Genomic DNA, 27,658 nt, shown 5'->3' on the forward strand with positions numbered 1-27,658 from the left:
TTCAGTCGCGTGTTTTGGACAAAACCATATTGCTGCTGGAGGACCAAATTACTGGAACCGTTCATTGCCTGTGTCCATAGACGGCGCTAATTGAAGCTGTCAATATTTAAACATACCTGGAAATACCACGGACCCCAAAAGCGAATGGACCGACCTTGTAGGTCAATGCTGAGCCGAGATACTAGTTTTGTTTTGATTCCGGTCCAGGCTATCTCTATGTGGTGAGGAATCCACCATCTCTAACAAACACATCTAGCTTAATCGAGCAATCGCTCGTGTCGGATTTTGCAGAAGTACGGATTTTACAGGATTCAAAACGGCGCCATTGCACATCGCAAGGATGACATTCAAGCTTCTCTTACTTGGAGTCATACTCGCTGCAAATACAGGTAAGCAGATTTATTCCAGTGATGTTTTTTATTATGACTTGTGGGCTAGTAGCCGGATGACATGACGTCATCGGGGGACAGCTGCCAATGTTGGAATGTTACATGGAGGTGAAAGGAAATGCCACATTGCAGGGAGGCCTCTGATTATAAACAGTGTTATTTTGCTAGCAGAAATACCCCTACAGATGCTGTACGCGTGTATTGATTAAATGGTATATGCAGTGAGTACGCCCTGATTGCGGCTTAACAACCACTGCACACAGGTAGTGGCAAAAAAAATACTTCACTAAGCATCAGTGAACAGCGTTGCAGTGAAGCCTGGGCTGAGCTACTGTAGTTTATTTATGAGGATGGCATACTTCTGCAGCTTAAAGCTGACGTACATTGCCGCCATGTTAAGTCCTCAGCAGTATCCTTCTGCCAGTCTATGCATGTTATCACCTACGTTACCCAATCAACAACACCCGGATAATCAAATGTCAATGCATTTAATTGATCTTAATGATTTATTGTTATGCGCTAAATTACCACAGTTCAATGTAATACATTTATATATTATACTAAGCGCAACTCGAATAAAGGCAATCTTTCGTTTGAGTTGGTGGGGGATCTAATATTAGGGTAGTAGTAATATTAATATGGGTTTTCCAGTTCTAATTGATTTTTTTTCTTTTGATTCTAAAATACTTTGCTGCTCATAATCCTTTACGTGCTGCTGTGTGTAAGAAGTCAAATTTATGTTACAGAAACACTTGTTGACACAAGAAAATTTCCTATATTTCCAAGGAACAGTTCTCAGCTAATGAAATTTGAATGATTTAGATGGCAAGGAACCGAAGGAATTATCATATGTATTGTATATAATTAAAGATGTATAGCACAGAGTAAAACAAAGCAGTGACGGTTCAGAGTGGCTCAGTCGGTTAGTGCGCTAGCGCAACGTAATGACTCATGAGTCTCTCACCAATGCGGTCGCTGTGAGTTCAAGTCCAGCTCATTCTGGCTTCCTCTCCGGCCGTACGTGGGAAGGCCTGTCAGCAACCTGCTTATGGTCGCGGCTTTCCCTCGGGCTCTGCCCGGTTTCCTCCCACCATAATGTTGGCTGCCGTCGTATAAGTGAAATATTCTTGAGTACGGCGTAAAGCACCAATCAAGTAAATAAATAAATCAAAGCAGTGACGACTGTGTGATATCTGGCAAATGGTCACACTTAACCGATAAATTACAGCCTGTTGTCTATTTACCTCGGTTAAGGATTTACCCTAACTGTTCATACAAATGCTTAAATAGTAGCAAATTACATGCTCCCTAGTATCACGTTTATGAGTTATGTAAAAATGTAGTATCAGGGTTATGTAAAAACAATGATGTTAAGCGCAATTTATTTGACGTCACCGGTCTAGACTACTTTGAATGCTATGATGTCATCACATTTAACACTCAGTAACATAAAAACAATGCAAAGGGACATTGACAATGGCATTGGCAGAGCTCAGTGATGTTGCAGTCGATGGCTACCAGCTATCAAGCGAGCTATGTACCCACTTGTTGCCCATATAATGGATTGGTGAATGTGTCATGATCCTTACGTAGGATATGTTTGTGCATAAATACCTCGCATGGAAGTTTTTTTTTGTTTCAAATGGAGGTGGGCATGCGCAATTGAGCGATGTTCATTATTATGCGAATGAGACTGTAACCTTCAAGAAAAATACCTCATTATGTTTAGACTGTGTTATAGAACGACGGAAGTGTTTCTTTCAGATAGACAGAGGAGGCGTTTTTACTTAATAAAGATACCAACCGCTTCTATTTCCGTTTCTGGAGAGTTAATATATCCTTCAGATCGAAATGGTATTTTGTGAATTACTCTTCAGTGGAGGTGTTGTTGATAGACAGGAAGGAGGAAATCTGTGAACCAAGCCTAAACTTACAAAGTGCATGTAATCCAAGGAAGTCGGTCAGGATATATATAATCCGTTTTGTTTTGATGGTTATCTTCTCTTTGTCTGGAACTCTTTCGCTTTTAGCAAATGTTCCCTTCCAGAACACTTTGCAAGAGTTCGAATAAGAGATAATGATTATTTGCAGAAGCTTAATAAGGTGATGATGTGCATCCAATCAGCCGATCCATTTCACAGGTGATAAATTTAACCGCCCAGTGATCGGTGTCGGTGACAGTCAAAGCGAGAGAATTCAGTCAGTCAGCTGTTTAGTGAAGCAGCCATGTCTGGCAAAGGAAACCAAACGAATCGATCATATATAAGTAGACAATAAGCCAGCCAGGCAGCCATCCGCAGCAGACTCTCGTTCTATATCACCCTGCTATGTGGAATGAGATGGTAATCAGTCTCTTCTTTTCATCACACGACCCATCATGTCCATCACGCCGAGCAATGCTTCAGTTTGACTGAAACGGCGTCAGACTATATGCGGATATTTTTCATTTTAACTGAAGGTACATTCAAGTTTACAAGTATGTCCAAAGGATTTGATCCCTATAAATCGGTTCGGCAAGAAGGAATAAATAATCTTTCGTGATTTTGACTAAGATTGAGTTGAATTATATATTATTTCTGTGTAGGAAAATCAATTGTAATTCTTTTTGTTCGAAGAAATCATTTCAGAAGAGTCTCTATATATTAACTGAAAGACAGTATATCATAGACTGGCTATTAAAACATTTCTTGCTTTGTGGCATTTTACTGTCACTTATATGTATGGCAATTGTGCAAGCTTACTCTAATCCAGGTGACTTTTATTTTCAAAACGTTGCCTCTACATTATTTCAAGAGGTTCTGTCAGTGAATCAACCCTTCTTAATACAAAATGTTGTCCCCTGTATCATAGAAAGATGTTCTGTAGTTGAATCTGTCCTACCTAATATCAAATTTTGTCCTCTATATTATAGAAAGAGAATCTATCAGTGAAAATATCCTTCGCAATACAAAATGTCCCCCTATATTGTAGGGGTTCTGTCAGTGAATCAGTCCTTTTTAATATAAACTGTTGTCCTCTATACCATAACAAAAGGTTCTAGCAGTGAATCAATCCTTCTTAATACAAAATGTTCTCCTTTGTATCATAGCAAAAGATTCTAACAGTGAACCAGTGCTTCATATTACAAAATGTTGTCCTCTATATTGTAGCAAGAGGTTCTAGTAGTGAATCAGTCCTTCCTAACACAGAATGTCTTCCTCTATACATTAGTAATTCCTTCTTAATTCCTTCCTTCCGTCCTTCCTAATACGGAATGGTGTCCTTTGTGTCATAGCAAGAGGTTATATAAGTGAACCAGTCCCTTCCTAATACAAAATGTTGTCCTCTATATTATAGTAAGAGATTCTAGCAGTGAATCAGTCCTTCCTAATACAGAATGTTGTCCTCTGTGTTACAGTATAAGGTTCTATCAATAAATCAGTCCTTCCTAATACGGAATGTTGTCCTCTGTGTTATAGTATAAGGTTCTGTCAGTAAATCAGTCCTTCCTAATACAAAATGTTGTCCTCTATATTATAGCAAGAGGGTCTAGCAGTGAATCGGTCCTTCCTAATACGGAATGTTGTCCTCTATGTTATAGCATAAGGTTCTATCAGTGAATCAGTCCTTCCTAATATATAATATTAACAAGGAAACCAGAGGATTACAAACAAATCCGCTTAATAGTTTAGGTGCGATATGTATCCTTGACAGTAATATGAGAGTAAATTGACACGTGAAAGTCTCATGTATTTGTATATGATATGGAACGATTTGAACGATGACGAGAGCTATGGAACTAAGTGCTATTCCATTGCATTAATCAGGAGTACAGAGCCTATAGACATCACAGTCTAGGGACACGTTTTCATTATGAGGTAGATTAGACATAACAATACAAGCCTCATATCACATCCGTCAGTGTTTATTGTACGAGGTCCCGTTTACAGGGCGTTAACTGATATACTGACTATTATATAAACAAGGCCGTCTATAAACTGACGGACTGATTTACCCAGCCAGCCAGAGCACGGGTAATTTCCAGCAATAATTAATTTGTCTGCATTGGCTGTTTCCTAGCTACATATGAAAATGGATTTGAGCGACAAACACACGACAGAGAGCTTTGTTTGCACGCTTCAGTTGTGGTATAGACTACTGCAGACACTGTACCCACCTGATGTCGTTGCACACGCAGATTTGCCAAAGTTACACGCGTATCCACTATGCCATTTTATTTATCAGCATGTACCATAGAGACTCGCTTTTGCTCGATCGACCTCATGATGATGATGATGTTATTAATTACGCCGGGACAGGGAGGAGAGTTTACGGTGGAATGTTGATAAAGCTCGTCTAGCTCTGACCTAGCCCTTTGGGGGTAGAGACTGTCCACACGGCATACTCCCTGATCGATGGCCAGTACCACGTTATTTACAAAGATGCTCAGTCTGTATTGGCCGGTACATTGATGTAACGTTGGAGTAGCCTTTGGGTCTACTGAACTGGAGATCCAGGTTTGCTCTCTCGCCTATAGGCTGACAGGCACTCGGGACACAAAAGCAGAAGGGCATTAGCAGATTCAACCTTCCGTGACCAAACCAGCGATCGTTACGTATCGATTTCTAGGCTACACGGCCTACGGAACTCAACAGATTGAATATAAATAAGTAACCACGTGACTCCTACATAGATGTTTTAACAATAGAGTCTGGTGGAATTTAAAAAAAAGGTACTGTAGCTTGTAAACTCGAGTAGAAAGGCTTTATAGTTTACCATTGCCACACAACAGAGGCTATTGGGATACATTCCGATGGATGTCACCACCCTCACGTTGAGTAAATATTGACATATGTGTAGAAACTAAAAGGCTAACAGCCTAAATAATTCTGATCACCATTTTGGTACCAAAAGAATGGTATGCAAATATAAAGTTATTGTTAATTTTCAATAATAGTTATTTAACCACAATGTTTGAAATTTGTTTCTGACATGTATTCTGGTTTTTTTTTATTAATTTAATATAATAGTGTTATAAGAAAGAGCACACCAGATAAACTGACACATCACCAGATAAAATGACATCTCAAGGAGACCAATCATTGTAGTACAGTGTGTAATAGTTCGTTAGCAGCTGGTACAGTTACAATCCGCTCAGTCTTCCCCCCCCCCCCCCGGGAGGGTTCAGTCATATCAAGCGTATCATTGACCCAAAGGCATCAGCGCGTGACAAAATATGACCTTTAATACTTTATAAGGGTAAATGTCAGACATTGGATAAATGAAAGAACGACAAAAAAGAAAGATTAAGCCGCTTATCAACGAAATTATAAACTAATAAATATGTGATCAAGATGATGATTGAACGAATAAACGTAAACTAAACGTAAAAGCGACAGTTCGAAAAACACCACGTACATGAATAAATTAATAAAAGAACGATAATACAAATTAGAGGTTGAAAGAGGAAAGAATTTAGGAAATAAAACCTTCGTTTTGTCCTGAATCACAGATGTGTTTCTTGCCGATAAACATGATGTAACGTTCATTTTGTCCTGAATCACAGATGTGTTTCTTGCCGATAAACATGATGTAACGTTCAGATCCAGTGACGAAAGCGCGTTCTGTATTGCACAGCACTTTCAATCACTTTTCATTCAGGCCTGCTAATAAAGGAAATCTAATGATTTCAGTAAAACTAGTTAAACTTTGACAGCAATTGCTGAAGCTTCTGGAACAACATAGTGGTTCTCTTCTTTTCATGGCTGCATGGCTGCATGAATGCATTTCAGTCTCCCGTAAATCGCTACAGAATACAAGAAACTGATATATTTCTTTATTCAATTTTAAAATACTTCGATCATTATAATTGATCTTTCCCCCAAGGGAAATAAAGGAACTAATGCAGACTCATTCGTTTCGCCTAAAATAGCGAAGAAAGCATGGAATAATACCAGCCCGTTTTATTGATACTGACGGAAACGTGCGTGGTACGGTAAAATATTAACTGGTGTGTACAGAATTTTGGACCATGTTGGTCGCTGTAGAGAAGACTGAAAACCTTTAGCATTGGTTATAAAAGTCCGTGGGTATAAATGTTCTGTGTGTGCACAGAATTGGAATATGAGCACAAAAACCTTTAGGTAATCTATCTGGCTTCTTAGTTTGCCTTCCAAGAACCGGTTCTGATTAAAACGTATCTGTGCGCTTGGTTATAAGTAAAGGCTAATGGCATATCTTGGAAACTGATTTTCTGCGTCCAGCAATTTTGCTTAGCGTTATAAATGCTTTCGGCTGTGGATGGTAGTGTGACAAGTGATGCTCAGCTGTAAAGCGAACGAGAATATGAAGGAGTTAGACGTTGTCATCTAAATGTAGACGAGAGGGCCTCTTGATGTCCAAGCCTTTAAACGCGACGTCATGTGTCAAGAAACGTTATAAAATATGCTATCTGAATAAGGGGGCATTTTTTAAATAGCGTCACCTAGATGGTATTGGGTATATAAGTAATGTTATAATGAAAGTAAAATATTTTTGAGCTTCTAGATTCAGAGAATGGCCTGGTAAAATAACACGAATCAAATAATATCCCCTCATACGACATTCTAATAATATTAGCCCTATCTGGCAAAATGTGACATTTTTAACATGGTTTGTAAGTAGAAAGTAAATCACTGGTTGAAATCAAAAGACATTGTTTCCCAATGTGTACAGATGATTGGCAAGTTTTTCTATACCTTTCTGTCAGCATCATAGTTACATTTTACATTTTAATAAAGCGTCCCAAAATATGTGAAAGCAATTGCATTTAAATGTAACAAAACCCAACAGACTTTTTATCCGCAAACTACTGAAAGATTGGGTGTGCAGTGGAAGACACTTTCACTCCTACATGGCAGGTAATTGCGTCCAAACGAAAGTTTTCTTAGTGATAAGGCAACTGGAGATGTAGGTAAATTAGGAGTGGTTCCTTTAATTTCTTAAAAAATATGGTTTTTGAGAGATTTGACTGCTGGACTTTGGCATTAAGATTGTTGAATTCAGATATTGGCTTAGAATAAGTGATACCACTTGCAATTAATTCTCCAAAGAAATGACAGACATCTAGTGAAATAGAGAATTGATTATCAGTATTAGTTTTCTATTCTCGACAAGAGTTTGATGGATTGGCTGAACGTCGCTGGGTCAGTATCGGCTCACCTTTGTCTGCGCTGTATCCTGTCAATATTTCTCGGGAAAATTAGGTTGTTAGAACACCCGGGCACAGTGGAGGCGAGAGAACCTATATATTAAAAGTACATATCGGATATACAGGTGTCTGTTTCCAGGGCTATGTTGGCAACGTGGGGTGGAAAGATTCTTTGAGGCTTTTTGTGTGGCTTTACATGAAATTCAGTAGATCACGTGTTCCATGCCAATATGACTACTTCGTGTTTTACTTCGTCCTTGACCTTTTTTAGAGTACGGCGCACAACACCTATCAAATAAATAAATAAATGAAATGAACAAATTTTCAGTCATATGACGACGAGAATTCAGTAGGCGTGTGCACGTTTCCTGTGACAGGGCCTCCACAGTGCTGCCGTCACTGAAGTTTCATGCCGGAGACAGCAACCAGACATGACAACTTACCCCCCCCCCCCCCCCAGATCTGTGGGTGAAAAGCCGTGGGTCACACGTTTTTAAGATCGACATTAAGATCGGTCATGCCACTTCATGTAGGTAATCATTGTAGTAAATAGTAACTGTCAAGTCAGAAATCAGCGTGTATAATGTCTGTGTCGACTCTTATTATCAACCGTAGGCCAACTTTAACATATTGATATTTTAACTATTTCGTTTTTGTATCTATCAAATGCAGACTATCTAATTTAGAATAAAGTCTGTGATTTATGATAGCGTCATGTGTGTTATGAACTCCTCAAGTTTTTGGCCACGCCTTGTTTGTTACTTATTATCAACAGTGGAAAATAGATTTATTTATTTATTTGTTTGATTGGTCTTTTACGCCGTACTCAAGAATATTTCACTTATACAACGGCGGCCAGCATCATGGTGGGAAGAAACTGGAGAAAGTCCGGGGAAAGCCCATGCCCATCCGCAGGTTGCTGACAGACCTTCCCATGTACGGCAGGAGAGGAAGCCAGCATAAGCTGGACTTGAGCCATCGCATTGCTGAGAGGCTCCTGAACCATTGCGTTCCTCTGGCGTACTCACCACTTCGGTCATGGGGGTAGGTGATAATTATATACAAACATCTTGGAATACATTGTCGTGGGAGTTTTATATACAATCGACAGTGTTGCTGACATTACTGACGGTCTACGGGGCTGTGAAAGGTAAAGTCGACAGTGTTGTGGAAGTTATAGCGGGAAGGTACTATCGGCTGTGTGGTTGATGTTATAGTCGACAGTGCTGCCCCAGTTACAGTGGGTACACTGGTGAGAATTAGGTTTTGCAGGGGTAACAGTAGACGGTGTTTAGAGAGTTACCATCGACGGTGCAGTGTCAGGCGCTTATATGGATATCTATGGATATCTATGGATAACCATGGGTATCACTTGCTACGGTAATGTAACATAAGCAGAATATGGGTCGCAAATCATACCATGTATTATAATGTGGTTAGTTTTTTTGTGACCATTGTATAACAAACTTTTATTCATTTCTACACAAATATTTGTGTAAACAGAGCCCTGTTTATAAGTATTTGTTCAAGGCAGAATTTGCCGTCTGCCATGAGCTTACATAAGACGTGATCGGCCTGCAACCTGCGGATGGTTGTGGGTTTTCCGAGGCTCTGTCCAGTTTCCTCCCACCGTAATGATTCTCACCATCGTGTAAGTGAAATATTCTTGAGTATACGGCGTAAACTACCTATCAAATAAATACATCAATGAATACATTAGGAGTTGGTCGGACTCTCCCTGGATCAGTCATCTAAGGTGTTGGCCGTCAACGTGTATCACAAACTCTTAACATGACATACTATGATGGCATCCAATTCCCGCTGATTCCGCATAAATTTGTCTGGTAGGCTACCTAACGATGTGGTGTGGTCTCATCTGGGCTCTGTCCATTTATTCTCAGCCGTGTATTTTTAGATCGGACTAATAGAACATTCGTATTATCTTACTATAGGTATACAGGAGCCTATCGCTGGTTTATAAATATATTAGGTCTTGAAATTGAAGATAGATCCGTTGCCTCTGTGGCTCAGTTGGTTAGCGCGCTAACGCAGCGTTATGACCCAAGAGTCTCTCACCAATGCGGTCGCTGTGAGTTCAAGTCCAGCTCATGCTGGCTTCCTCTCCGGCCATACGTGGGAAGCAACTTGCGGATGGTCGTGGGTTTCCCCCGGGTGAGATAATCTTGAGTACGGCGCAAAACACCAATCAAATAAATAAATAAATAATAATAGAAGATAGGTCAAACACACAGTATGGGCTGGTTGTATCGGTGAACGTTTATGACTTTGAAAAAAATATTTTTTTTCAGCATAAGATGTAGGTAATGAGAATAAAGCTTTTTGGAAACAAATTGTTTTATAGTCAAAAGAAGGTATTTTCAAAACTTCCCAGTGGATCCTCCCTAATAAAATAAGAGTTAAACAGATTTGGGAACACATTCCAATTGAATACATGTGTGTTATATTATGGGCACATATAGTAACACATATTACAAAAAGGTACAAAGCACTCGGCGAAGGTAGCAGTTGCTACCCATAATGTAATAATGTTACTTTACGAGTGGCAAAGTCTATCCATATTGTAATATTATTACATTATGGGATTGCGTTACATTACGGGCGTCTAAAGGGAAGCGACCAGCCATTTGACCGCAAAAAGCCGCACGCTCAAGTCCAACTCTTTCCTTCTCGATCTCGGTTTCAAGCTAGAAGTTTTGTCAGGTTCCCAGCTACTTATAAGGGCCCCCATTAGTATTGTCAGTGTTGTATGCTGTATGAGCCATCCACGGTTTTATTCGAATGAACAGTGCTCTAAATTAGCTAGAATTCCAGCAGTAGCTTTCCGGGCTAAGGACCCTTGAGATATATCATGGTCACTGAATATTAATACGATGTTAATTCCGCTGTGGCCAATGTTATTTAGTTCTTTGGTCTCTGGTATAGATTTACTAACGGATGGTATGTGTCGGATGTTTCTCTTCATCAAACTGACCCTACCGGTCAGGGACCCTTGAGAGTTATAAATATAAGGACTCATGTTAGCAAGGCGAAGAACAAATCCGACGAAATTCATGTCCTGGCTTCCAGCGAGTTACACAAATGTGTGAACATGCAATATCCCGCGGAATCCCCACATATCTTCTTTGGTTCGGAAGTATATATCATGTAATTTTGTTTTATAGAACAATTTTATTTCTCATGGCTTTCCATATTTTCTGCGTCATTCTCTAACGGTGATATTAAGCGGATCCAAAATGCAAATATTTATAGCGCCAGATGTCATGACAATACTCTGGAAGAATGAGAATAAAACTGGAAAAGATTAACAAATTTGGAATACGCCTGGATAGCTATAGCGATAACGAAGTTCACGAGGTTTATGAGTAGCGCACTGCGTGATGCGATGCAATTTCCGCAGTTTTCTGAACCATTCTCTAGCATGGCACTAATAGAGTTAGATATCTACTGGTCAGGTTTTGCAGCTGCTTTAGTAAACGCTGACCAGTGAAATCAATCTAAACTCAATTGCCCGGACTAGACGAGGAAAACACGTCGCTTATATATGGACAACTGGAACGCTGGAGTGTGATTAGCCTGTGGTCTTTGAGGCGCTTATTTCATTTAGCTATACGAAGGTAAACACTGTGTTGGATCCAGTCACTCAGGGGAGTCTTGACTAACTTGTGGTATTAAGGAACCCACGGGAAAGAAGCGGACGACGGCTCCACAATGCAAACATAGCATGCCAGTTAACCATTCCCGAAATGATGAAGGATTCAGCATTAAAAGTGACCACCATTTGTTCAACGCGCACACAAGGTCATTCCATGTACCGTGTTTTTTGTGTTATCATACAGTATTAAGAACTGTATACTTTTCTAATCGGTGAATTTCCTACCACTCTCTCTGTTTATCTCAAATGTACTTCAATATCCGTTTATTTTCTGGAGAAACAGAATGCATTGTGTAGGAGCATGAACATTTAGGAGACAGGTAATATTTGACCAGAAGTATTCATTAACTCGATTCTTCGAATATAGGTCTTATACATTTAAACAGATTAAGTGGCTAGTCTGTTATGTTCAAAGATATTTGGATAATGCCTGACTTACGTTGAAACACAGGCATCCAACATGTATTCCCCTGAGGCCTTAATTTGGGGAGTTGAGATAAAAGTTCCTGGCTGTTGCCAGTTGATGGATGACACTCTGGCAAGCTTGGAGAAACTAATATCTTATTCAAGTCTGACATATGAACTGGTATGATTTGCCCTTGCGTTCATTCACAACTTACGTCGGTGTTGTGCTCTCGGGTACGTGGTTATAATACTATATGGTCAGTTGTCAATTTGTTCGCTTTTTTCTCAGCTTAAGACATCTTCCAGGCTGTTCGTCATCGTTCGGCCACTATTCACATACATATAGAGTGATACAGATGGTTTTCTGTCTGAAAAACACAAACGCCAGAAACACCGAGGTAATGGGCTTTTGTTGCTATGCCTCCCAAGGGTGGGCGGCTTCCGTTGTGTACACGCCTGCCTGGTTTAACCAATCTAGGTGTGTTAGAAAGGGTTTGTGTGGCTGCACATCAGCCAGGCATCGTCCACGACAATAAGCCGGGAGAATCATCGGCTCTTCCCCGGGCCGGATTGAACATCAGTGGCCGAGTAAATTAGGTTTTCTACGAAGACTAATCTCATTGGCAGATTAAAGATTTTTCCTTTCTTTAGTTGTCGATAGAGAGCAATAGTCGAATAAAACAGAAGTAAATCGGTATTTAAATTTGTCCTGCTGGGACCCCACAATCCGAAAGCAAAAATCGATTTTTCCAGAGTGAAGATTTGGAATATGGGTTTATTCTCCAGCGAGTTCTGATAACCAGGGATGTTCAGGTTTGCAGGATACATTAACATATCGGTGGCATCGTTCGTTCACTGATTTGGTGACAAGTATTATAGTACTTTCCAGACAAGCCTTGCACTAATCGGTTTCAGTATGATACACTCAGTGCATTGCTCTCCGATTTACGTCGTTAAGTGCCAAGATATGTTAAAGTTATGTCATTAATTCCTTCCTCTGTATGGTTTACTGTAACGCTACCGTGAAATACAAAATTCAATATCATTGCACAAATATCACTGAAAGGTCAAGTTCTGTACACAATGCCAATGTTGATTGCAACCTCAGTGCAAACTTTTGCCGAGAAAGGCATTCCAGTAAACAATGCCGATGTGTATGCCAGCTGAGAACTCACTGCCACTCTGACGCTTACCGTAGCTGACAATGTCGCTGGTTGTTTCAGCGCATCCATGTGAACAATGTTGCTGGTTGTACCAGTTCAGGCTGCCACTGTGAAGGCTATCTGAGTGAGCAGCAATCTAAGTGAACAATGTCATTGCTTGTCTCAGCGCACGAAACCACTGTGCTGTATCATTCAACACCGAGACTGGTTCAGTGCTCAATGAATAATGCCATTGTGAAAGCAATCTAAGTGGGAAATGCCATTATGGAAGCCATTATGGAAGCGCAAAACACATCTACCAAGGCCATTTTTATGGAAAATACAAGTGTTAAGTACATTTCAGAAATATTGCAGCATCTGCGAATGAGCCAAGATGGACTGGTAGGGGTGTACAGACAGATTGGGGCCTTTAATTTATTTATCATTTTGGATCGGTGTCGATTGCTGTTCTTGAGAATTTTGCACTCATATATCAAGTTTATGGATGGAAGAAACTGGAATGCCCGGAGTAAGTGCCTTTGACAATATGTTCGGTCGCCGTTGTATAATATTCTTGAGGACAACGTAAAACACCAATCAATTAAATAAATAAATCAAATAAAAAGGCCTCGTTTTTGGTCATTCCAAAAACGGCCTGCTGCAGTAGAAACTCGTATCGTGGGTATGTCTGTTTTTGGTAATAAATACCCCAGCTGTCACCTGAATCATCATGGTGCAACTTTTTACAACCTTTATCTCGTTAATGTAAGTTATCCTCAGATAGTTAATGAAAAATTAGTTCTCAGGTCGGATAGAAAAAAGCGAAAATATCAACTTTTAATGCCACAAATCGATCTCAAGCCGTACATCATTGTCAATTACACGAGACCGAATATAATCCGGTGCGTTGACAGAGTAGAAAGAAAACATGTGGAGGGAAAATTAACAAAATCGATTAAAGTGGGACATGCACGGTGTTGAAATGCTGTTTTCATCAAGTTTTTCAATAATTAGACAAGAAAAGGAAATAAATTTCACCCAATACCTAATTTCCGCTCTGTTTATTTTCCACAGATCCTGCCTGGGGCGATAAGAAGAAGGTGGCTGTAATTATCGTGAGTGTTGCTGTTTTCATCTTCACCTACACATAACAACATGTAGGAAAGCTCAACAACAGCCACTGTATTTCTATTTCTTAGAAGCCGTACATACTTAACAGTTTTAGCCTTGGCTATTTAAAGACAAAATCTCCGTCCATTAGATTGCTGAATAAGCCATCAGTCTATTATCTTGAGAAAATAACCAATTGTACCTCGAGAGCCTGGAGTCTTGACATCTGATAAACTGGCGATGGACATGCAAACAGCAAGAAGAAATGGCTGTTTCCAAGTGGGTTGGTCGAGAAAATTCCAGCAACTTTTAGGAGATATTCGTGAATATATAACCAGATTATTAATTTGTATTCTGTCAGTAAACATATTGTGTCAACCAAGGCTGTGTGAAGAAATCCTACTTCTCTTGATATTTGGCATATATATTAACTTGTCATCACCTGTCTCTGAAGCTCGTTAATCCTAATAACATTTCACATTGACCAGCACGGATGTTTGGCTTTTTCCACAGGCTCCTCCGTTTATATACGAGAGGGATGGAGGAGGTGACAACGTGACGTATGAAGGGTTAATCCCCGACGTTCTGAAGGATGTCACACGCCGGACAGGCATAGAGTTCACCATTACCCCCTTGGGCAAGGGCAAGTTTGGGGAAGCCGCTAACGAAACATGGGCGAAAATGACAGACGTCGTCACCAACCAGGTCATTGTTTCATGATTCATAGAAGCCGGATACATTTGTTAGGTTGTGAGAGAGTTATATACACTTGTCAACTGGAGGGGATGTTGGACAGTTGATCAAAGAAAATAATTTTAACCAGATCAGAAAACATATAGCTTAGCTGGTCATACACATGTCAACTGTACACAACATAAGTTGCTTTATCGTCCTATACAATTGCATGTAGGGCCCTACACTGTTCACGTAAGTTCTCGGTTAGTCAAAAGGATCTTAAACGAAGCCGGGAAGGGTGGGGTGCATTTCCGGGCAGTGGTCGAGGTGAAGGGTATAGAATTTTGCCTGTATGAAGTGCGTCATCATATAGAATTTAGCAATGAAAACAAAAACAAGAAACCAGCTAGCAGTAAATTGTCTTGCTTTACCAATGCCACTAATCTACTTATACAACCGATAAATACCTGTATTAGACTTGTATGATTGTTCACTTTTCACATTATACTGTCTTTCACAGGGAATTGCTTCCAGCAAAGTTATCATGCCATATCTAGCCTAATCTCTAGGCTCGTTTTATTATAGTTTGAATGTTATTTGTAATTCGACCACATTAACTTCTTGTACTCAGGAGGCTTACGTCGGCGCCGGTCCCATTCCTAAGACCCGATCCCATCCTCGAGGGATGCACTTCGCATCGACGCTGGTAGAGCATAAGGGCTGGGCAATCTTGATCAGGAAACCAAAGTTTCCTGCCAAGAATTACCTCAGAGAGGCCCTGTCACTGTTCAGACCATTTGATCCCTCCGTCTGGCTCGCCCTGCTAGCTGTTTTCATCATTGTACGTATACGTTTTTATATTTATCTTATCGTCGAAATACATCTTCATTTTTCAAGTTGAACCATTGTTTAGAATTTAATTTGGCAGTTGTTAACAAGTAAGTAAAGTAAATAAATATTATAAGATGCCTTTTACGGTTGTCACGGCAAGGAAAGTTAAAAATGTGGACCATTTTATGGAATGCCCTGTCTCTTCTAAACTTGTCACCCTGGTCAAATTTTCCAAATTGCACCTTTATTTCTTTGTTCAGGTGAATATTTTATTCCAGAGGGCTGCTAGTCAGAGGCCTTTTGGTTACATTATAAGCAGCTAATAATCCGACATGTACTTTCTATCTAACTGTTATTGGGCATCAAAGGCTGGACATTGTAGCCGTACCTATTATTTTCGTGTAAACGGGTAGCACTTGTACTGACCTTGAACATCTATTGTTTTCATGTAAATAGGTAGAACTTCTACTGACCTAGAACATCTATTGTTTTATGTAAACAGGTAGCACTTCTACTGACCTTGAACAACCTAATTAACCCCAACGAATACAGATACCTGTACAAGAGGGACAAGCTTCAGAAGAAAGATGCGAGCCACTTTGGACCGTTTGGGAGCTTCCTCTTTGCCTTCAGCACGCTGACTTGGCAAGGTAATGATCCTTTATACCCTGATTCTGGTGCAAGTTTGCAATACATGTAACTTGTCATTTATTTTTTAACCTATTGATCATTAGTTTCATCCCACCATAATGTTAAACACCAGTTATATAAATAAATATTAATCATCTTCTTGTTCAACTTCTAATTTGATATGGACGACCTGTCATGAATTAATATCATGAATCCGGCCATAACATAGAAGGGCTACAGATACTTACAGATAATTTCCCCTTTTAAAATTAACATATATTGAGTTGGGTGAATACGATTTTCTTTGGGATGTGGTAGTGGGAACAGAAAACGATTCTTCATTTCCCGTTATCGTTTGACCTGCGTTTGTATTCACGACATGGGCCCGCGGCCAAGCTGTGTAGTTGTTTACGTCTGGTTGGCCGCTGTGGTAGTCGTCCGCCATAGGATGGTTGCTTCAAGGGTGAAGTTGTATCCACAGCTGCTCCGTACCAACATTACCTGACAGGACAGACGGATCAAGGCACTTGGGCATCAAACAGAGGCCGGCCAATCAATAATTACTCCGGCTTGTAAAAAATGTTGACGTGCAACATTTAGAATGAAAAAAATGTAACAGGCAATCTCCTCCATCGATTTTACGCAATGTGTAATTCTGCTGTAAAGGAGCTTATTTTCAGACAATGTGAAAAAACAAGTAGTGGGAAATGCATAAATTCCACATAAAAGGAACACAGATAAAGTGACATGGTTCATTGTGATAAATGATTCGGCAATTAATCATTTTCTGGGACGACTGGTATATTCATGGAAGGGCTCTAGAGGCTTTTACAGTGATTGAAAATGTATTTTTACGATAAATTTACTCTGCCTCCTCATATTCACTTTAATCGAGTCAACCGATTTTTTTTCTTTCACATGTGAGAGATTGAGGTTCAAGCCCGAGTCAAGGCATGTCTAGCAGTGGTGTGTACATTATGTTGACTAAAATCACGGAATACATGAACAGTGACCGTGTTGAACAAATTCGCCATGTTGGATTATGTGAGCCCAAATGCATATTTTTGATTAACAACAATTTAAAAACTAGCATGACACATGCTTTAAATTTTGACAAAATGTACGTGCATAAAGCATATCCATTTCATATATTTATTTGATTGATGTTTTACTCGGTACTCAACAATATAGGCCTTACACGACGACGGCTAGCATTATTGCGGAATGACATCATCTGCAGACTCTCAGTATGTCTCGCGTGTTTGTGTTAATGCTGGACATATAGATCTCAGTCACATGCTAAATCAGTTGTATGTACGTCCAGCATGTAATTAAAGACATACTTAATGCGAGCTGTATTAAATCTTATTCATTGTCGAAGTGGACAGAGGACTAGCTCACGTTTTGAGTCTTTGATGTTCAGATTTACTCTCATGCCAAGCACCAGTTGCGTGTGTGTATCAAGTCAATACACGAGCAGCTGTACGCGTATGCTTATGGTATAAATAAATAATGCGACTCCCGTTACCAGGTTATGTCAGAAACATCGTCAAACATCAAGCCCAGCTAAGCTATTTTTATCTAGGGCAGAGATTGTAGACATCACGCTGTTAACCGGCTATTGGGTAGCGTGAATCAGACTCATTTTCAGTCATCACACACGCTAAGTAACTGTATGCTTAAAACACTAGCACTATTATACAGTACATTTAACATTGAGCATTCGTTTACATCATGATGTAAAAATACACTTATGACATAGTGGTATTCAAAGGTTTTTAATGCGGGAATTTCCTCCAGCCATTGTCTTGTATGCCGAGAACTAATATATCTGAGTTATCTACCCTCAGGCATCATCCAGATGGCGCTATGCCGATATTTGTCATGGGCCATGACTGAGTATTGCTTCCTATTGAGATTCCTCAGTCATGCAGAACAGAGATAAACAGTACGAAATATAAACTGCTTTTGGTATAAAATCTGCCACTTAAAAGGTACAGAGCCGTTAAAGATAATCAAATATATACACTTTGTCTACTGCACTGACACAATGCAACCAAGCATGTAAATACAACATTTTGTCTATTGTAACGCTGCACTGTCACATCGCAATCAAACATGTATATACAACACTTTGTCTACTGTAACTCTGCACTGTCACATCGCAATCAGACATGTGAATAAACACTTTATCTACTGTAAAGCTGCACTGTGATATAGCAATCAAACATGTAAATACAACAGTGTGTCTACTGTAATACTGCACTGTCACATCGCAATCAAATATGTAAATAAACACTTTGTCTACTGTAACGCTGCATTGTCACAGCACGATCAAATATGTAAATACAACAGTTTTTCTTCTGTAACGCTGCACTGTCACATCGCAATCAAACATGTAAATACAACAGTTTGACTACTGTAACGCTGCACTGTCACATCACAATCAAACATGCAAATACAACACTTTGTCTACTGCAGAGCTGCACTGTCACATCGCAGTGAAACATATAAATACAACAGCTTTTCTTCTGTAAAGCTGCACTGTCAAATCGCAATCAAACATGTAAATACAACACTTTGTCTACTGGTACGCTGCACTGTCACATCGCAATCAAACATGTAAATAAACACTTTATCTACTGTAACGCTGCACTGTCACATCGCAATCAAACATGTAAATACATCACTTTGTCTACTGGTACGCTGCACTGTCACATCACAATCAAACATGTAAATACAACAGTGTGTCTACTGTAAAGCTGCACTGTCACATCGCAATCAAACATGTAAATACAGCAGTTTTTCTTTTGTAACGCTGCACTGTCACATCGCAATCAAACATGTAAATACGACACTTTGTCTACTGTAACGCTGCACTGTCACATCGCAATCAAACATGTAAATACAACAGTGTGTCTACTGTAACGCTGCACTGTCACATCGCAATCAAACATGTAAATACAAAAGTTTGTCTACTGCAAGGCTGCACTGTCACAGCACAATCAAACATGTGAATACAAAAGTTTTTCTTCTGTAACGCTGCACTGTCACATCGCAATCAAACATGTAAATACAACAGTTTGTCTACTGCAACGCTGCACTGTCATAGCGCAATCAAACATGTAAATACAACACTGTTTGCTGTAACGTTGCATTGTCACAGCGCAGTCAAACATATAAATACAACACTTTGTCTACTGTAACGCTGCACTGTCACATCACAATCATATAACATGTAAATACAACACTTTGTCTACTGTAACGCTGCACTGTCACATCACAATCATATAACATGTAAATACAACACTTTGTCTACTGTAACGCTGCATTGTCACATTGCAATGCACTTTCAGATCATTTGTACATGAGTCTAACTAGCAATTATTGATATTTCAGCGTAATAATGCCTTATACTTTAGGTCAGCATGTTATAGCCACAGTCCCACTTAAAGGGATATGGAATCGACGCTGATTAGCTGAGAGTGGAGATTGGGTTTCCTTGGTTACATGTTGCAGCCTTGGTATAAATGAATAAACCTTACCTAAAATTCAGTTTAAACAAAGCCTAACCTGACCTTTTCTATCTCTCACACCAGTCAGTCAGAATCCTCTCTCGCTCGCCGATCAGAATCGATACTGTTTCCCTTTAAATGTGTGAACCAGTTAAATCTGTCATTAACTTTAAATAATAAAGTAATAATGTCCCTCTAACGTTGTATTAAGACAAAGCTGGTATATTGAGAGTTAATTCTGACGTAAATTATGAAAAACTGGCCTATCCTGCAGAAAAAAAATATGTAGTAGAATCAACAAGATATTTGACGAAGGATAGAATAATAATGGCTGTCAATGAAAAAACAGACCAACAACAATCCGAAGTGATGAGTTAGACGACCGAGACAATATAATTTAAGCAAACTTAATATGAAAGTTAACATGGAAAGAATCATGGTATGCGTTTTGTTTCTCTTTATAGGATACGAAAAAGCACCTCGGTCAAACAGTGCCCGTGTTCTGGTCATGTTCTGGGTGGCTTTCGTGGGAGTAACACTGGTGGCTTATGTTGCTAACTTATCCGCATATCTGATGACCGTCGCCAACAAGCCAGCATCCCGCTTAACCCCGCCTGTCCAAGGTGTTCACGATCTGATTGCCAGCAACATCAAATTCGGGACGATCGGTGGCTGGCCAACTCTAAAGGCCCTGGCGTCCTCCGGTAACAACTCCGTGTCTGAGCTGGCCCAAGCCCTGGAGAGCAGAGGCCAGCACGTGAGCACTGTCCAGGAGGGCATCAACAAGGTGACCAATGAAAACTACGCCCTAGTCATCGATAGTGTCATTGCGGACAACGTCGTCAACAGTCACTGCAACATCATGTCCGTCGCAACTATTCCGTCTGATATTAAGTGGTATGCTTTTGCCACAAAACATCAACATCACCAGGACTTTGAAACAGCCGTCGCTGAAGCTAAAGAGGACGGCACCATGCGCAGAATAGGCAAGAAATGGCTACAAGAGGAGACGTATTGCAAACCCGAGCCCAAAACCGATGTCATTGGGGGCGTCTACTTCGCTCCCATCAACATATATCAGTTTGTAGGTCCACTGTGCATCGTAGGTGCTGGCATTGTCCTTTGCATCGTTGTTACCCTCGTTGAAATCTTCATATATATGTTAGAAACACGGGTAAGTCAGCATGCTAAAAATGCCAAATTCTACAGCAGAACTATGGTTTTGTAACGTTGTAAAGTGCTAACATCTTTCCGGTGAACAGAGGTTTTCTTTCAAAATGCCTTGTGCAAAGGGAGATAATATAAGGGCAGATAACTCGTATGGAAGCGTGATGGTCTTCCCTCGAACATGACTGCTATCCCACTGACATGGCTAACAAAAAAGAGTTAAATGCTTTATGAATATGGCGTTCAACGCTAATTAATCAGTCAGTTATTAAAGGAACCAATCGTTGTTTGGATGTGATACAATTTTACGAAATTGACGGTTTGAGCATTTGTTCGGCTCGGGGAACTGACATGTACACTATGTCTTTTACCAGTGTTTCCGTAAGAGAGATGAAGTAAGCATGCAAGCGTTGAGAGACGAGACTCACTCTGATAACATTGACGGTCTTCACTATGGACCAGCCGAGCAGACCGAACCAGCCCCTGCCCCACGTCAGCCCGAGCACTGGGTGTGCTCCTCTGTAAGTTGATGTTTCTTACACTTATATATATATATATGTCATGTATACGAGCAAATATATTTCAAAACTGATTGGCTCATACCCTATTCTAGGTTCACTCTGTACCATTACGACGTACAGCATAGAGAGAGAAACCAGAGCAGCGACGACAGTGTGATAGCTGGCAAATACTTGTAGTCAAATACTATTTTAAATACGAATCTTGTTAATTTATGTCAGTTAGGGTTTTATTCTAACTACTTGTGTAAATGCAGTTTATTATACGCCACTGGTCTAGAATCAGGCAATACGCTGTGTTCTCATCACATTTAACATAACATTAAAACAATGCAAAGGGGCTGGGAGAAGTAGTCCACCAGCAGGATCCTGGTTTATACAGGAATACAATAAACTTAAAAATGTACAGCGTAGGGGATAAAACCAGAGCAACGAGAACAGTGTGGTAGCTTGAAAATGGTTAGACGTAGCACAAGAGGCCGGTTGTTTAAAAGTTTATTGAAAGATAAGGCACACTTAAATCTCGTTACAAGTCTCATCTTAGTATAACCAAATAACGCTGTAGACTGGGCTAAAGTTAATACAAGATTTAAGTACTAATACACTTAAAAGTGAACAGGCCTTCTCTACGGTTGTGTGATTGTCACATCTATATTTTCCTGATCGCATCCCCATAAGCCGATAATGTTATCTTGCTCTCAAACGTATGGTAATTTGATAGCCTTTGATGCCAACCATTCAATTAAGGAACTGTCAGAAATACATGTACATCGGAATTGAAAATGTCCAGGTCATTATTATTTTTATTATGTTTTATTACATCAGTTTACTGCCCTGTATTCAAATATTCATTTTTGTTTTCATCCCATCTTGATTAATGATTAGATGTAATGAAGGATTCAGTGGCTGTGGCGTTGTGATGAGCGATATTCATTAAACATGACTGCTATTCTACAGTTGTTGCTGATCCTCTGACTTTAACAATGTATTCTCCACCGCTGCGATAGGTTCGTCAAGCACCACTCGCCGGAGGGCGAAACAACGCGTCAAAGGACGAGATGAGGCGTCTCCATGACAACCTGCAGGATATTCCTGACATCGATGACATCTAATCAATGCTCAGAATTTATCATTAAAGTTCTTAAAGCTATCACCGGTCTCCCAACGTACCTGTGCTGAGGAGAGGGACGTCTTAGACTCGTGAACGGAGCAGAAAGCCAAGTTTTTAAATCTGAAAACGAATCTACCATCTGATGTTTGGGTTAAGGAGAAAATTGTTTTGCAAAACCTCAAACGGCCTCGTGTAAGACTTTGTCCACCATTACCCTGTATTATCACATCACGTGCGAACACCTTCAACTGTCATTTATTGACACTCTAGGGAAGTGGTAACAAAGCCATACTCTGTAGGATAAGGGTCCAAAAAGCATAATACTACATTAACAACTCTGTTGCCCAAAATGCGTGCTGTGTAATGAACAAGTCATTTGAGGTTTTGTTGAAATAGTATAATATGATGGCTCTCAGGAAAACAACAGAGCGAAAAGAATCCGCCATAATGAGTCCGACGACAAGTCCGAACATAACTGATCAAAGGAATGCCCCAATCACAACAGAGTGTATGTCATCCTATAAACTTTGCCATATATTGCATTTGAGATTTGAAGAAATACTTCATGTTTTGGTGGATGTGTTGAACAAACAAGAAGACCTTTCATTAGAGGCGCACTTAGTTTTTAATGGCTGCGCTGGAGCTTTAACACACACTATACCTGTACGTTGTATGAATGTAGTACTTGTATTCTGTCATATCGCGTACAAAACTCTATGTTTGTCGAAAGTATTCTGGCTCAGATTCAGTTACTTTTCGCAAATGGAGACCCATTTTCTGGATATAATATAGGTGTTATCTAATTTTTCAGACTTCATTGTCACGAAAGTGTTTGGTAACTGCTTGGCATAGTTTAAACTTCAGTCATGACAAACACATATTTCATGTGTCGATCGCTACTGCTGCACATTTTCCCAGACTTACAACCCTCAATTTGGCAAGATAGCCGTATTTAAAGATTTGACCAAAGGATAATTGTTGGTTTATAATTCATCCCACTGAATAGATGCCATGATAGTCTTTTGGATTTGAACTGTTCTGATCAAAATACACAGTAATAGCCCTCTGGATTCCATTTATGTCGAACATAGATTTGTGACAAGGGCAAGAAAAAAACTAATGGAATGTTGCTGGAATAGGCGTTTCAAATCCAATTATCCGAAACATAGATTTGTCGCTATCTTTAACATAAGACCCAGTAAACACCATGGAAACACTGCTGCAGTAGGCCCGTGGATTCAAAAGTTTTCGGAACATAATTTCCCGGCAAGCCATGTGAAAAAAAAGGAAATGTTGCCATACTAGGCCTTTAGATTAGAATTTTCCGGAACGTATGTTTGCAACAAAGAGAAAGTTAAAATCTGGCAAATGCTGCCGTAAAATCTTTTGGATTCGAAATGTCCGGAACATACTTTTGAGACACAGGCCAAGTTAAAATCACAGAATGTTGCAGTAATACGCCTTTCGATTCAAATTGTCCGGAACATTGATTTACATCAAGGAAAAGGCAAAATCAAGGCATTGATGGCATATTAACTCTTCACATTTGAGTTATCCGGAGCATTAAAGTTAAAAAGGACCAAGTTAAAACCGAGGGAGACGCTGTGAAAAACGAATATTTTTTTAATTTATCAGTTTTAATGCCGGGTAAATTTTTACCCATAGTAAATGTCACACAATGTATCCTCCAGTTAAGACGGAACATACGTTGCTAAACAGATCTCGTATATACTCACTTAAGCTTTACGCGGGTAACACACATGACCTATTTATTAAATTATTAAACTCAACTGTTATCAATATTGCGTTTCTCATTTTTGAAATCGCATTCGTTATATATATATATCTATAAAAACATGTACATATGTTGGTGGACATCTTTTCGCGCATTGTTGTTTGTAGCCTGTAGCAATCATGATGTTGTGGATGTACTGAATAAAACAGAAGACTGTCTAGTGATGCTAAGTGTGGAGTTTGTGTGCTTGATAGGTGGCGGCTTCATATTAATGCATACTACCTCTTATGTCATGTAACGCTTATAGCGTCCGTAAAGAAAGCTATTAGCGCTTTATTTTGGTACACTAGTGATGAAAACATTTTGCTAAATTTGATGTATATCTTCGATTTTGGACAATATGTGTAATATTGTGTGTAATACTGGGCATTAAAGGTCCACATTTTAGGCATTCCCCCAGAAGAATGTCATCCTTTATTTTATTCTTGGAAAAAGGTAAGAAAAGGTGCAAAAAACAACAAAAAAGCAACAACAAAACATTGCGATACCATTTTGTTCATTAGCACATAGCTTGGTTACATTAGGAGTATAACAAAACAGTATGTTTATCTTCATCTTGCTCATTTTGTGGTAATATTTCATTAATTTTAAGAAACTGCTAATATTTGAAGATTTGTTGGCTGAACAGTTATAAAATACATTTAATAGTAAAGGTTAAAACACCTTCACTTTCTTTGAATGTGTTAAATAAATAGCAGTAGTGAATTTGTAACTTGCATGTTTTGCGCGCTATTTTTTTTTTACATATTTAATCGCATATAACTGTGCCAAGAAGAACTGCTATGCTGTTGATGTTGTCTAGTCGTTGTTAGTAATACGCGTAGGCAATGTCAAATAGATTCAAACGCTTTTATAACTGAGATTAAGACATTAGCTACTATATATTCCCCTTGTTAGTATGTTTACCTGTCTTAAGCAATCTCCTGTGTTCTCTTCCGGCTCCAATATATGTACTTAGCTATTCAGCTTGTGAGTTAGCATTAATAGCTATATAAACTTACTACCTGTGACACACGATGTTGTACCCTTCCTAATGTTAACTGTATGGGGTGATTCGAAAACGGATTTTTATGTAAACGCACAAAGCAGTGCGGTAAAGACAACAAAAAGTGCCAATGCCTAATCCATCGAACCCCGTAAGACCTGAATTTATTCACGGATAATGAGTCAGATTTTAAGAATATCACGAAGGACATGTGTACTTTGCCATCGTGCAAAAAGGATCATGTGGTTCATATCTTGCTCATATCACTGTGGGTGTTGGTGTGGACATAGGTTTTCTAATGTTAAGTTGAACAGTAACTCTACATTCCGTACCCTAGCACCTTCTCCCAATAGTGACCCCATCGACTGTTGTCCACTCTATTGTTTTGTAAACTCTGTGCCTCTCTGTAACTCCCTTTGAAGTCCGGTCTTCTAAAGGCAGCGCGTGTGTTTAACCTTAACGTATGTACAAAGCAGACGTGGTGTTTATTCCGTGTTGATATTACGGTGAGTGTACCTCTAGTCATTGATCACATCTCAGAACAACTTTAACTTAGAATCAGATGAAGGTTAGTGGGACGTTGTGCAATATCTAATTCTACTTGTCGTTACCCGTTGTCTGTTTACTATTTTGTTATACAAATAAAACTATTCGAACATGATACATAATCTGCCTCGTCTCTAATTTCTTAAATAGATTTATGTGTGTTTATTGCATAACCAGAGCTTCTGCTTATCTCCTACACTCAAAAAGTTAATCTGTTAATTTTAACGGAAAGTCTGTTGGCATAGTGATACTAAAATGCATTCTATTATTATAACACCCCATTGTGTCATATTCAACATAATATTTTGTTGAATTAATAAAATCCTTATGTTGAATTAACAGAATATATGTGTTCTACTTAACACATTCATTATTAACAGAATAATGTGCTACAATAACAAAACACATTCTAGCAATACTCAGACAACAGACTTACTTTTAAAATTAGCAGATTAATTATTTGAGTGTAAGTATGCTGGCATGCAACATGAAATGGACGTTATCGCTTAACACTTTCACTAGCCGGTTCCCAGGTGTGTAAAAACGCCCTCATTGTCTGTTGTTACGTTACCGTGCTTGTGAACTACCTCTTTGCGAGCACAGCTAAAACCCCCTTTGCCCACTTAATTAGGCAGGCAATGTTCCCAACTGAGTGGAACAGAAACATATTTTCTACATTTATGTATGGGTATATAGCTTGAGTTAATCTAATAGTGCGAGAAAGGTCAGATATAATGTGGAATACGAGTAATATCCTATATTTTTCATATTAATATTGTATTTCCACTTTACATGATTTTGCCTGGTCCCATGGCGTATAGGGGATATGTTACTGAAGGAAGCTGCAACTATTGCCAAATCCTCACGAATCATGCTGTCTAAAAACTGCGCGTTATCACCTATAACCCGCCTACTCCACAATCACCGTTATGCCCAAGGGGTGAAGGCAATGTTTTGCTGAGTTAAATTAGACTAACAATCTACATAATACCGATGAGGAATGTCATAAACGAACCAATCACGGTAGTCCTACATAAAAATATTTTCGGTTAGTTGGACAAATTCTCTGACCCTAAAAAGTGTCTACAAAGGTTGTCTAGAATCAATGTTGACTTTCTACAACCCAACAAATTTAATATAAATATACATCTATATATAATTATACATCGACACTGCTTTGGTAATAATTTTGTAATGTCGACTTTTCCACGGGAGACGTTTTTCAACAAATGTACGTTATATGTTTTATGCACTGTAAAAGCAAGTAAAATCAAGGGACGCTACTCGTCCAAGTGTTTTCGTGCCAATATACTCGTGGTTATGACCCCTTATGACAAGCATCAGTGTCGTCTATTCATCGCTGAAACAAACGTCATTCAAAAAATATTCTTGGACTACACATTCCAGGTCGACTCCTACACATTGTAGCAGAGCAAGAAGCAGAAGTGGAGGTTTTTGAAGAAAATAACGCGACATATTTTCTTACTTATGCACTGCATAGGCCTACATTACAACCGATCTCGTCTGACATGTGCCTGTGCAACATTTAGGGAATAACTATTAATATTCGTTAAGAAATTCGTACAAATTTCAAATCACATATCCGCAAATAAAAGGTCATCTCAGACAAAAAAGTAAGGGCATGGATTCATTCGTTTAGCCTTACCTCGACCTTAGATCATAAGCAAGATGTAATGTTCACGCATGCGTATAGCTTCCAACCATTCAGTACACGTTATATCTCTGATCCCAGGTGCCACATATGTGATAGCAAATAGTCAAGACAAAAGGCTGTGATTCAAATATGGCGAAAATACCTTTTCATTACTGAGCACAAAGAGCGAGTAATAACTACGACGTCCCCTTAAAATCATACCAGAAAGTTCATAGCCCCAACACAGCAATATATTCTGTGAGCGGCAATTGCGACAAAGCCAATACACATGTATGTCTCCCAAAAATGAGTTTAACTCGGACATCTGGGATAGAACTTATCAC

The 27,658-nt window shown here is 39.3% G+C and overlaps 1 protein-coding gene across 1 annotated transcript; it reads left to right on the forward strand.

Annotated features, from left to right (window-relative positions):
* LOC135478220 (probable glutamate receptor) lies at window positions 1-25,768 on the forward strand. The gene is made up of 8 exons (XM_064758495.1): window positions 1-389; window positions 13,852-13,892; window positions 14,401-14,592; window positions 15,194-15,403; window positions 15,896-16,043; window positions 20,003-20,712; window positions 21,080-21,226; window positions 22,231-25,768. Exons 1-8 carry the CDS (start codon window positions 341-343, stop codon window positions 22,333-22,335), a joined length of 1,602 nt encoding a protein of 533 aa, XP_064614565.1. The 5' UTR covers window positions 1-340; the 3' UTR covers window positions 22,336-25,768.
* Window positions 25,769-27,658: the final 1,890 nt, after the last annotated feature.

This window comes from Liolophura sinensis, chromosome 1, assembly GCF_032854445.1.
Source record: "Liolophura sinensis isolate JHLJ2023 chromosome 1, CUHK_Ljap_v2, whole genome shotgun sequence".
NCBI lineage: Eukaryota > Metazoa > Mollusca > Polyplacophora > Chitonida > Chitonidae > Liolophura > Liolophura sinensis.